Raw genomic sequence first — 13,685 nt, 5'->3', positions numbered from 1 at the left:
CATGAGTGGATAGCTTTGTACTAATAATCATGAAAGTGACCCCCCTACTGATGTCTGTTTACTTTATGTGACTTGTTTGGTAACTATGTCTGCCTCTAAGCAGCATTTAAAAGTATGGAAACTCAGGTCTGGGTAATAGACATATACATGTAAAGCTGCGTTCACTTCTTTCCTCAGATATTCTTTTCCTATTACTTATATACACTTTTATTTACTTACTACCCTATATACAAACATGTTCCATATATTGTAAATGGAATATGTCATAAAATTCCACATTTGTGTCCTGGCCCGGTGGCTCATGCCTGTAATCCCAACACTTTGGGAGGCTGAGGTGGGCAGATCACTCAGGGTCAGGAGTTCAAAACCAGCCTGACCAACATGAAGAAAACCAATCTACTAAAAATACAAAATTAGCTGGGCATGGTGGTGCATGCCTGTATTACCAGCTACTTGGGAGGCTGAGGCAGGAGAATCGCTTGATCCCGGGAGGCAGAGGTTGCAGGGAGCTGAGTTAGTGCCACTGCACTCCAGCCTGGCGACAGAGCAAGACTCTGTCTCAAAAAAAAAAAAAAAAAAAAAAAAAAAAAGTCAATCCACATTTGCTAAAAGATTTAAGAAATGAAGAGTTTCCAAACAAATTTGAAAGCACCATTTTCTGCATGATCTAACAATTTTTTCATATATAATGAAACTCTGCAAGTTAAATGTAATTGATTTATACTAAAACTGCTATTTAAATTTTTAAATATAATTCAGTGAATAACATGGATAATTTTTAACATTGTAGGTAGCAGGGTATAAGATACTAGCTGATTACCTTTATAAGAAATGTGGGAAGATTTGTCTTATTGTGTGATAATTTTGGTTAAATTATTATAGAGCAATTTTATTATAATATGACACATAAAGCTCTGACTACATATTTTATTAAATCATTAGGTTTCAATAAAGTAGGAAAACATGAAATATTCTAAGAATTTTCTCAGAATAATTTTTGTTTGAAATTATTTTTAATATGATATTATTCAACATATTATTTATAACAGGAACTTCAGTGGCATAGTTGTTGACCTCCATGTTTTAAAAGGAAATGCATAAAGTAAAAATGAGAATTAGTGTGAGCTAATATTTTTTCACAGGAAATGTAAATCTTATGGACGAAGGTGACAAATATCCAAAGAAATGCATATGTGATTGCAGAAGTGAAAAAAATTCTGCACGAAGTAGACCATCTATTTGGAAGTTTGGAATGTGGATTTAATATATATTTTAACGCATAAAGTTAAAAAAACCTATAAGTTTTTTAATAGCAGGAACAAAGTGTTAAGGGGGACACTTAAATTATAACCAGTCTGAATACAGGCATTTTGAGGAAAAAATACAATACTAACACATTTCTAGAGCTATCAATATAATTTAAAATTTTTAAAAAATTAGTTCATCCTATTTTTATTTCATATTTTTATATATCTACATTACTCTATATGTGTAATAACATAAATACACAGTCAGTTATATGCAATTTGCACTTTGCGCTCTTTATGTCTCTGTCAGTTTGTTAAAAGATAGCCAAGAATCTGAATTTAGATGTCCTTTTTAAATTTTTAATAAAGTTCCTTTTAAAGCTTTGAATATTATGCTAACAATACAGCACTCTTTCATTTGAAAGCTTTGAACATTATTCTAACAATACAACACTCTTTATCAGTTTGAACGCTCTCAGGAGAGTTACTGATTGTCACTGATATTAATAGATTTTAAAAGAAAGCATTTTAGGCAGTTTTAGATGAGCATTTTGTCCAGAGGTGCACTTTTCATAGATTATAAATGATATAATACAAGTCCAAAAAACTCATAAACTCTAGAGGTGTAGGGATTCATTTCTAAATGCTTGTCAGTGAAATAACCTTATTCTTTATTAGTTTAATATTTTCATAACTCAATTTTTTTTTATAGTTTCTAGTATAGTCCATTATTTATAGTGCACTTAAAAGTTTATTCTCAAATTTCCTATCTTGACTAGAAACCAGATGCCTGGGGGCTGCAGACACAGGAATTGAGATTCACAGGGTGCAGACCATTCAGTTCCGTGGCTGGTGTGCCCTCTCCCCAGCAGCCCCGAGCGTGATCCTCCTGGGGAACACAGGCATTTGGCTGTGGGTGCAGACAGGGCTTGGACTCTGGGCCTGCCTGACCTAATGATTGCATTGCTTCCCTTCCCTCAGGAACGGAGGCTGGACTCCCTGGACGTCGTGGTCTCCCTGCAGCACTACCTGTGGGATCGGCTTCCAGGTGCGGCAGCGCTCCTGCAGCAACCCCACTCCCAGGCACGGGGGCCGGGTGTGCGTGGGACAGAACCGCGAGGAAAGGTACGTGACCACCCGGCTGCCAGCACCGCCACCCTCACGCTTACTCTCATTCCGGCCAGGTCGGGTTCCCCGCGGTTTTAGTGTTGGATCTACCGTAGCTTATGTGTGGCATCCCTTTCCGCTGAGCCAGTCGTCCTCTTCTTTTCCTGGCAACCTTTAATTTTGATCAAAGCCTCGTTGACAGCATCACTGGGCTGCTCTGGTGCCTACACAGCTGGGTTGGCTCTGGTGAGCAATTGCTAAGGCATTAGAGTCCCCAGGGACCTCTGTGCTGTGTTAGGCTCCTGGAGATTGTGGAAGTACGTCTGCAGGAGACTTATTCTGGTGAGAATTTAACCAGACCGGTCTCAAAGCTTCAGTTCCGAGGAGGACCAAGAAGGTCCCGGATGCAGACACTATTGGGCAGGTGCGGTAAGGTTTTCATCGTACTCAGTTAATCCTCTGGAAGGCATGGAAGGGCATATTCAGAAATACCCTCAATGAAGCTGCAGCCACAACCCAAATTCGGGATTCTTTTCCACGTGTATTTTGAGCTTTCAGCACATCATGGCGACATTTTGATTTAGTCTTGGATTTAACAATTTGTTTCTTGGTGTAGAATTAGACGTTTGGTTTCAGGCTCAACCTCTGCAATCGTAATCATTGAATCTGTTTTGCAAGATTAATGAATCTGTCTTAATATGCATTAAATATACTATTTATGTTTATTCTAATTTGTCACTATTGGGAAAGAATTCAAGTAGGTAAATTTCACAGTGCTTTCAGAATTCTTATTCAGCTATACTAATATAAATTTGTTGAATGACTTTCAATGCATTTTAATTAAAATGTAGTAGGTTTATATTTGATGACATGAGCTCAGTGGAGCTTCGAATAAAAATATTATATATAGTTATTTGCTATGCATTTAGTATTTATATGAACAGAACCAACAGACTTACTGTTTAGATAGCTCTCCAGTAGGTGTTTGTTACAACTTAAAATCAACTAGGAAGAATCATTCCTTTCTTTCTTCCAGTGAGTTCCTCACTTGCCAATTAAGATTTCATTCCTTTTGACTAATAGGAAATGAAGATGATTTTTACCAAGCAGGGTTTGTCATTTTTGAAGCAGTCCCTGAGACAGTCTTGTGCAAGCCTGTCATTTTCTAACACCAGTTGATAAGTGGGAAAGCCTATTATGGAAGAATTGTCTCCCTATTATTTCCAAGCCTTGTACAATTTTAAATTGGTTGGAAGTTTCTAAATGCTATACATTGTCATCTAGGACAGGCTGAACATCCCTAATCTGAAAATCTGAAACCCAATATGCTTCAAAATCCACAACTTTTCCAGTACTGACATGATGTCACAAGTGGCAATTTCCACACTGGTTTTTTGACTTTTGCGGTCAAAATCTTTTGACTGGTGGCAGTCAAAATGCTGTCAAAACTTTGTTTTATGCAAGAAATTATTTAAAATATATAAAACTACATCCAGCCTTTGTGTATATGGTATATTTGATGCATGAATGAATTTTGTATTTAGACTTGGGTCCTATCCCCAAGATATCTCATTATATAGACACCAATATTCCAAAATCTGAAACAATGTGAAATCCAAAACACGAATGGTCCTGAACATTTCAGCTGAGGGATGCTCAACCTGTACAGCCCATCAAGGCAAAGTCACTTCCATCTGTGCAAAGTCTTCCCTAGAGTCAAGGCACCACCACAAACTTAGCATGTGTTATCACCATTCCCAGGCTGATCACTCAGGAAAGAAGAGGCTGATTCACAATGTGGCTGACAGATGTGTATGTTTGCATCCACATAGGATTTTTCATACAGCAGTGTCTTCAGGAAAAGATGAGGAATAAAGATGGCAAGTGTGTTTGAGGGACTTACATGTAAAATATTCCTTTTGTACAGAAGAAATGTTCACTTGTAGATTAGCATTTGCTCAATGGGGGAAAACGTGAATTTAAATAAGAGATGGATACTAAGAACAGGGACTATGTAAAATTTTTATAAAATTTAAGCTTTTCTCTTGAATAGTCTTTTTAGGGGGCTACTGGGAGCTTAATGAAAATAAGAAAAACCAAGTACCTAAAGTTTCCTCCGTGGTCTTCATAAGCAATAGGTTCTTAGGTGTCTCTGCCATGTTATACGAAAGGTCTCTTCACCTAAGAAATATAAAAGCATTCAGATCCAACAATGGGGATATTTGAGGACTAAACTCAAGATTGAAAGAGGCTATGATCTCCATGGGAGCATACAAAAGACTAAGAACTAGGCATAAGAAATAATAAATTTATATCATATTTATTTGAACACCATCAACCCTCAAGAAATCCTGGGTAGCCACAAGATAATGAATTGATCTTCTCGAAAGGTTCCCTAAGTTAATGGTAGGTTTATAGTTAGTGATTTTTCATCTGGGACATCTCCAATATGTAGAATTATTCAATGGGAGCTTTGTTGCAACAAAAATATCAGAAGTACTTACATTATTTTTTTTCTGAAAAATAATGCTAGCTTAATTTTACATGTACTTTAGAACGTACAGACACTTTGTTTTTCTCTTCTGACATTTCCTTGAAAAGATTTTCTGGAGTATCAAGAGCTGAGTAGAAGCACCAACTCCCAGAGAGGCTACTAACCAAAGGAAAAAATGGACCTCTGTAAATATTATCAAGATGCAAATGTTATTATCTGTGCTAGTTTCCTCCTGCTGTGTAATAGTAGTTCCATAAACTTTGTGGCTCAAAACAACACACATTTCTTTTTGAAAGCTCATAGTCCCGATGGGTCAGGAATTCCTATATGGCTAGCTAGATCCTATGCTTGGGGCCTCAGCAGGCTTCAATCAAAACATGGGACAGAGCTGTGGTCTCATCTGAGGCTCCACTGTGGAAAGATTCACTTCCAATATCATGTGGTTGTTGTTTGTATTCAGTTCTTTGTGGGCTGTCAAACTGCAGACCTCAATTCCTTACATAGTTGTTATCCAGAGATCACTCTCAGTTTCTTGCCAAGTGATCCTTCCTGGTGTTGTCACTTGCCTTTTAAAATCCAGCAAGAAAGACAGTCTCCTTGCAAGACGGGCATTACAAACTTACGTAACATAATCACAAAAGTGACATCTCACCCCTTTGCCATATTCTGTTGGTCGGAAATAAGACACAGGCCTCCACAACTTAGAGGAGGTGATGACACAGGGTATGAATATCAGGAGGCAGAGCTCACTAGGGTTACCATAAAGTCTGTCTTCCAGAGTTGATTCATTTCTGTTCAAAAAGGCAGTAGGTGGTGTGGGGTGATGGAAATTATAAAGGAATCACCGTTCCATATAAATTATGAAATCTAGCTGAGCAAGTGTTGGGAGTTGCTTAATTAAGTTCAAGGAATGGGCATAATGTTTTATGGTTCTTGGCTCTGCCTTCTGGGCTGTTAATTATACTTCCTGAATCAGGCTTTCTTTTTCATGAAGAGAGCATGTGCTTGTAGCTAGGTAGTTTTGTCAGCTTCCTTCCTGTCAGTAGAATGTGTAGGGTTTCCAGCAGCCTTTCATGGGTATTTTCTCTGTCCCTTTCCATCCAAGCTGCTGGTATCTTTGTGGAAGTAAGTTTCTGAAAAACATTATGAGTCTTCAATGGATTTCCACAAGGTTTACTCCACTAAACAAAAGCTACTTTTTGAGTTAGCCCTTCTCTACCTTGGGGTGCTGCTGAGATGGCTGAGAGACAACACCCTCCAGCTCACTAGAGGTGATCTGATGCAGTTGAGAGGGTCTGTGAGGCACACACTTGCTCTAGAAAGGACTCTATGTAACTAAATACTACTCCAATTCTTTCATCTTTCTGAGGTTGCAATAAAAGGTTTTATAGTCACTACCTCAGCTTTTACTGTTCCAACCTTCCCTAACAGTACTTGAAAGGACTGTGAAAGCTATTTTATATTTTTATCTTTTTTGCATCATTTTTCATTAAAAGTGAATGATTTCCAAAATCATCCAGTCCCTATTCTTTTAGTTTAATAATCCATTCCTCAGTCTTTCTTTCTTCACCTACATTTTACTGTAAGCAGCATGAAGAGACCAAGCAGTACCTTCAACACTTTGCTTGGAAATTTCCTTAGTTATGTAATTCAACTTAGGTGCTTTGCCTTTCATACTACCATAGGTAACAATTTTGGCAGCTTTTACCCATTGTGTAATGCGATTCTCCCTTTTTCCAGTTCCTGATAATATATTCCTGTTTACTTTTTAAGTTTTTATTGTGGTTTTACACACACACACACACACACACATGAAAAACATAAATTTGCCACTTAATCATTATTAAGTGTGTAATTCAGTGACATTATTTACATTCATATTATTGTATAACCATAACTACTATTTCCAAAACTTTTTATCACCTGAAACATAAACTCTGTAATTGTTAAGCAATAATAACAATTCCTTATTCCACCCTCCTGCCAATGCCTGGTAACCTCTAATTTATATTCTGTCTCTACTAATTTGCCTCTTATAGCTATGTCACATAAGTGGAATCCTATAGTATTTGCAATTTTGTGTCTGTCTTGTTTCACTTAGCATAATGTTCAAGGTTCCTTCATGTTGTAGCATGTGTCAGAACTTTATTCCTTTTGTAAAGTTAAATAAGATTCAGTTGTATGGCTATCCCACATTTTGTTTTTCCATTTTTTTTTTTCATCAGTGGACACTTGGTTTATTTTCATCTTTTGACTATTGTCAATGCTGTACTGAATATTGGCATATGAGTATCTTTTTAAGTCCCTGTTTTAATTGTTTTGTGAATACTGTATATCTAGGAGTGAAATTGCTGCAGTGTATGTTAATTCTATGTTTATCTTTTTGAAGAAACACCATGCTGCTTTCTAAGGGGACTTCACCAATATTCATTCCCACCAGCAATGTATGGGAGTTCCAATTTGTTTGCTTTTTTTTTTTTTTTTTTTTTGAGACGGAGTCTCGCTCTGTCGCCCAGGCTGGAGTGCAGTGGTGCAATCTCAGCTCACTGCAAGCTCCGCCTCCCGGGTTCACGCCATTCTCCTGCCTCAGCCTCCCGAGTAGCTGGGACTACAGGCGCCCACCACTGTGCCCAGCTAATTTTTTCTATTTTTAGTAGAGACAGGGTTTCACCATGGTCTCGATCTCCTGACCTTGTGATCCGCCCGCCTCGGCCTCCCAAAGTGCTGGGATTACAGGCGTGAGCCACCGCGCCCGGCCTCTTTGCATTCTTGTTACTTTTTTTTCTTTAATTTTAGCCATCCTAGTAGGTATGAACTGGTATCTCATTGTGGTTTTGATTTGAATTTCCTTAGTGACTAATAATGTTGAGCATCTTCTCATATGCTTAGTGGACATTAGTGTATCTTATTTATAGAAATGTCTATTCAAATATTTTGCCTGTTTTTCTAATTGTGTTTTTGTCTTTTTCAATAACTAATTTATTTTTGACAAAATTTGTAAATATTTATCATGTACAAAATGTTGTTTAAAATATGAATACATCATGGATGACTAAATTGAACCAATTGGCACATGCATCATGTCACATATTTTTCTTTGTTGTGTGTATAGTGGAAAGGTTGTCTTTTTTGATGTTCAGTTTTAGTTCTTTATCCCATTTTCCTCTAAACCCTTACTGGCTGTGTCTTTTAACTTCAGATTTCTACTAATGGATGATTCAAGGTGATTTAGATTTTCTTTAATGTGCTCCTCAAAATTATTCTGCTTCCTGCCATTCCCTGGTCTCAAAGCCAGTTTCACATTTTAACCTCTTACAGTAGCACCACACTCCGACGTACCACGGTCTGTTTTAATAGTTGTATAATAACATTACCGCAGACTTAGGCATTTGAGGCACCGGGTGTTTATTTGCTCATGGTGTCTGTGAGTTTCGTAGACTGGGCACAACTTCAGGTTCTCACAAGGCTGTGATCAACATAGAGGCCCTGACTGTGATGTCATCGGGGCTCAGCTAGAGAAAGACCTGCCCCCGAGATCGTGTTGTTGTTGGCAGCCTTCAGTTCCTTGTGGGATGTCAGACTGAGGGCCTCAGTTTCTTGATGGCTGTTAGCTGGAGGCTGCCCTCAAATCCTTGACAACTGGGTCCTTCTCACCTTTTTGCTTGCTTCCTCAAAGCCAATAAGGGAGAAAGTTATCTTGCAATAAGGACATTACAATCTATGCAACATAATGACAGAAGTGACATTCCAAAATCTTTCACATATTCTGTTGGTTAGAAGCCAGTGACAGGTCCCACTCACAGTCAATAGGAGGAGATTACACAAGGTGTGAATTCTAGGAGCTGGGGATCACAGGGACCATGACAGAGCCTGTCCAATGCGTTCTCAAAGTTAAGAGTCCCAGGGCTCAGTGGTTTTTATTATGTGATTATTTGTCTTCATCGGTATATTTGCTGCATCCTGTGGTGAGGCAAACTGATGTTCTTCACAAGTTATTTTTCTTCCTAAATGGCTTGAATTAAATATTATGGTAGATTTAATGTACATGCAGTTTCTCTGTTGACATAAAAATTTAATTATAGCAGTATGGCCCAGTAGAGGGCTCATCATTTAGAGTGAAGCAAGGAGAACATAGTTCAGAAGAGGCCCTGATTGGTTCAGGTTAACAAAGATTGCAGTGAGCAACTAGCATGGATCTAACCAGAATGGAACATAATTTATGCAATTTATAATTTGTAACAGAAAGCACAATTTATTGCATGATATAGTGCTGAGAATCTAGTCCATATGGAATTATAAAAGGTCATTATTTTCATAAGATACTAGATTTGTGATTTTAAAAAGTGGATAATTTATAGAGAAACAGTGCTGGGACATCAATTGACTTTTAAATACAAAATGAGAATAAGCAGTCATGGGCAAAATTGAAATCTTAATTATTAATGCATCATGAGATGCATCTGTGACTTGCAATGCTTTAACATAGTAGAGACACTCAAGAGCCATTTGGAAAACATTGTAGCTCATTATTTGCTAAAAGTCAGCAGCGTGTTGGGGACTAGAGAAAGGACACCAACTGCTGGCCCATTGTGTAGATATTTTATCCACAATTAATTTTAAAAACGCTTAACCAGCAGAGATGCCAAGGTAACTGACTTCCAACCTCGTTGTTTTTTGTATAGCTTCATAAGAGGGGCTTCTCTCAGGAGCGTGAGTAAGTTGGGGTGGGGGCAGGGAGAGGGTCAGAGGAAATGCTTTCTCACAATTGTGGAGGATCCATACTTACAGGCTTCCAAGGACTTTGCCTCTGAGCAGTCTCTTCCAGGGTGAATTCCTAAGTGAAAACCCAGACACAGAGACACAGAGCTAGCCTAACAATTTCTATTTCCCTCTGACCCCTCTCACTGGGGAGGCTGCGATTTCAGAGGGTGACGCCCCAGCAGATCCTGGTGTGGCTTGTTTCATGGACTACTATAGCAGAAAGAGAAAAAAACAAGGCAGGTTATTGACAACCTTAAAATGCAGCTCAGTAGACAATTTATTAACACTGGCTGAAAGTTCCATGCACAGGTTACCCTGCAGTAGATTTTTACAATAATAACATGCTGAGCGTTTTCAGAGGTGGCCTGCTGTCAGCAAATAAGAGAAAGGATTTGTGCACTATGGTTTATTTTGCTTTGGGGAAATGGTAGCTCAGCTGCTGTGCTTTTTATTAAAAGTTAAGGGCCTTACACACATTTTTAGTAAGGTTTCCCTCTGCCTTCCATACCCATTTTTTTGTTGTTGTGTTTTAGGAGGGGGGTTGTTGAAAGCTGAAATTAGGATCAAGTTTTCTAAGAAGTCCATGCCTTTTAAATGCCGGTGAATCAGCTTAGAAATGGAGATGGCCTACTTCTCCTTCTACCCACAGTGATCTACACATAGATATTTTAACTAAATGCTGAGAGTTCTGATATTCTGAGTTTTCTTGACTTCCTCAAAATATGTTCTCTAAACAAATGTCAATTTTCTCCTGGAATACTCCATGAACCAACACACATATTAATATTTACTTATTGGAACTCGACACATTTGCACGTACTTCCTAAGATCAAATGATTTTCATCTGTTGTATTCTCACATTTGTCTTGTCTCTCCTATCTGGAGGCCATGATCTCTTAATTGGAAGGTCCTTTCCCTTCCCCTACTACATGTAGGAATGTCCGGTGGCCCTGAGCTCTGAGAATCGGACCCTGGGAGACTATAGTTACCATCTAAAGAGGAAAACCTTACGTTTCTGTGTTATCTTAAATGTGGAAAAGATAAGCAAGAGTGATAACTGTTCAGTTCCATTGGCTATGCTCAAAAATGTAAGTTTAGACAAACTAAACTGCTTGCCCAATTGATTCTTGACTCTCTGGAGGTTCCTTCACCCACTGCATATCACCTCTCTGTCCCTGGAAGTAAGAGTGTCTTCTGCCTTCCACTTTCAGTTACGAGGCTGACTTTGGACTCCCCTGTTTTGTTTTGTTTTCTTTACACACACAGTTGCCATATTGTTCTTTAACTATACCAAGCTCCATCTCCACCACTTCTTCCCCTTCTTTCCAACACCACTGTAGTTTTTTTTCTAGGTTGGAGTATCTCTCATTTGAATTGTTGCAATCCAGTGTCCTCTAGTTGCTGTTTGTTCTATGGGCTCTTCCTGCTGCTAAACTGCCCTGTCTGGGGAGATGCAGACCCCATACTGAAATATGAGGAGCTCCTTGAATCTCAGGGACTCCAGAGCATAGTCAAATGAAGCACCACTCCTGGAGATAAGTCTGCCATCTAACTCTCATGGAGTTATTTTGTCTCTGGAGCTCTGTGGAACTTTCCTGATTTCTCATAAAGTTCCAGTTTTCTACTGTATTTGGTAAAGACAGATTATCCCACTCCCTGTTGCCTTTTTCTGTTTTGTTCTTCTCAATGACCTTTCATGCGTAGAATTCCATTTCTACCTTCCATTATTTTTCAAAACTCTGGCAGGGGTTCAGTGTGCCCCATCCTGTTGGCACCCCTCAGCTTGACCTTGCTTTCTGCTTTTCACACTGTCTCTGTTCCTGAAGCCCTCACATTCCCCATGAAATTTTTCTGGTTTGACAGGAAAACAGTTCTATCTTACCAGCATCTACTGTCGGGAAACCACACTCTCCAAACTTATTTTCCTGGTGGCTGGCTACCATTTGCCCTTATTTTCAGTTCTGTAAAAGCATTTACTTCTGCATAAATAATTACAGTAATACCACTGTGTATTAAGATAGTTTTGCACATCCTGAGCTGTGTTCATACCCCTGTGTTTCTCTTCAACTGTGAACGCCTGTGATCAGGAAGCCCCTTGCAATTCCTCTTGCATAGGCCCTGCAAGATTAAGTCTTTATTAATATTGATGACAATAAAGGTGTCTGACTTATGCCAGCAGATGGGAACCTTTGCCTCTTGTTTCTTAAGGCAGATGGCCTGGCAAGAGAGGAGGACATGAGAAAAAGTTGTGCATTCTAGTATTCTCTAGAAGGTAAATTTGGGAATTTGGGCTTCATAGATGGACTATTAATCGCCGAGTGTGTCTCGCTGCATTTGCTGCTGTTCAGAGTAACCTCTTCCTTTCTATGATCTGTAATCTGTAGAATGCCAGGCTGTTTCCTTTTCGTTTTTTGTTTGTTTGGTTTCCTCACTTCACTTCATTTCACTTGCAGTGTTAAAAATTGAAGAGAAATATGACTCATGATAAGGATAAAGGAGGCTTTGGCTATTTGGCTGACATTTGGCAAAATATGTAGAAGTATAGAAGTGTATTCAAACACTGAAAAATTGAACTAATGTTTGTAAAACTGTATAATAATTCAATTCTTTTTGAATAACGAGTGGTCTTTTAAATTGTTTGGCATTATTCTGAGAGCCTACAAATAAATTTAAAAGTAGAACAGCCTAAGCAATATATAGCATGGGCCTTCATGCTAATCCCATGCTTTAACTTTTCTTTAGCTTATTCTAATATAACTATGGGCTGATTTGATTCAAGAATGAGAAAGGGATTCCAAGTAAAGCTATGCTGACTTTGTATTTGTAATCTGCTTTATCTTTCAATGTTTATGTTCAGAAGATAAATGCCCTACCTAGATATTTTCTGTATACTCTTATTTTTGGGTGTCTGTTTGAAGGGTTTTGTTTGTTTTTCCTTTAATTGGCTGCACAGGAAGATCCATCCTGCATTGTGAGTTTAGCATTTTCTTCACTGTCTGCCGCGCATCCCATTGTCTGTGCACACACAGCATGGCCAGCACCACATCTGCCTTCTGTATGGTGCAACTGCTCAAAATACAAAAAGCTCCCCCACGCAGAGCATGCCCATGGGTTCAACATCTGCTGCAGGGCTGGAGATGGAAACGTCGGTGGTTTCAAGTGGCACTAATTAGTTTCCTTTTCCTTTCGGTTTCCTCATTACAGGTACTGCAATGAACATTTGCTATGTCCCCCACACATGTTCTGGACAGGCTGGGGTCCTTGGGAACGGTGCACAGCCCAGTGCGGGGGTGGCATTCAAGCTCGCCGCAGGACCTGTGAGAATGGGCCTGACTGTGCAGGCTGCAATGTGGTGAGTAGCCTCCTTCTCATACCCAGCTCACAATCCAGAACCAGGAATTCAGACTCAATACACACAAAATGCTCTGCACGCACTAGAGGTTCTGCAAACAATAAATGTTCTGCACACACTAGGGGTTCTGCACATACTTGGTACGCTGCGAACACTAAGTGGTCTCACACACCAGGTGCTCTGTACATGCCAGAAGCTCTTCACACACTTTATGCTCTCCAGATACTAAATGCTCTATAAATATGACATGTCCAGACGCTGGATGCTCCCCCTACAATAGATGCTTTGAAGGTATTAGGTCCTCTCACACACTGGATCTTCTGCAAACATTAGATTCTTGGCAGACACTAGATGTTCTGCAAACACTAAGTGCTCTGTAAACACAACATGGTCAAGCACTAGATTGCAAAATCATGCAAGTTTTTCAATTTTTTTTTAAATTTATTTATTATTATTATACTTTAAGTTTTAGGGTACATGTGCATAACGTGCAGGTTTGTTACATATGTATACGTGTGCCATGTTGGTGTGCTGCACCCATCAACTCGTCAGGACCCATCAACTCGTCATTTACATCAGGTATAACTCCAATGCAATCCCTCCCCCCTCCCCCCTCCCCATGATAGGCACCAGTGTGTGATGTTCCCCTTCCTGAGTCCAAGTGATCTCATTGTTCAGTTCCCACCTATGAGTGAGAACATGCGGTGTTTGGTTTTCTGTTCTT

General features: G+C 39.1%; 1 protein-coding gene across 1 annotated transcript in view; it reads left to right on the top strand.

Moving 5' to 3' along the window:
* Positions 1-13,685, top strand: part of SEMA5A (semaphorin 5A) — a 517,335-nt gene that overhangs the window by 412,874 nt on the left and 90,776 nt on the right. The window contains exons 15-16 of the mRNA XM_025388084.1: positions 2,229-2,372; positions 12,814-12,961. Of these exons, the coding sequence (XP_025243869.1) occupies positions 2,229-2,372; positions 12,814-12,961 (292 nt within the window). The remainder of the gene's footprint in view (positions 1-2,228; positions 2,373-12,813; positions 12,962-13,685) is intronic.

Source organism: Theropithecus gelada, chromosome 6, assembly GCF_003255815.1.
Source record: "Theropithecus gelada isolate Dixy chromosome 6, Tgel_1.0, whole genome shotgun sequence".
Lineage (NCBI taxonomy): Eukaryota > Metazoa > Chordata > Mammalia > Primates > Cercopithecidae > Theropithecus > Theropithecus gelada.
This window is presented reverse-complemented; position numbering and strand designations above follow the sequence as displayed.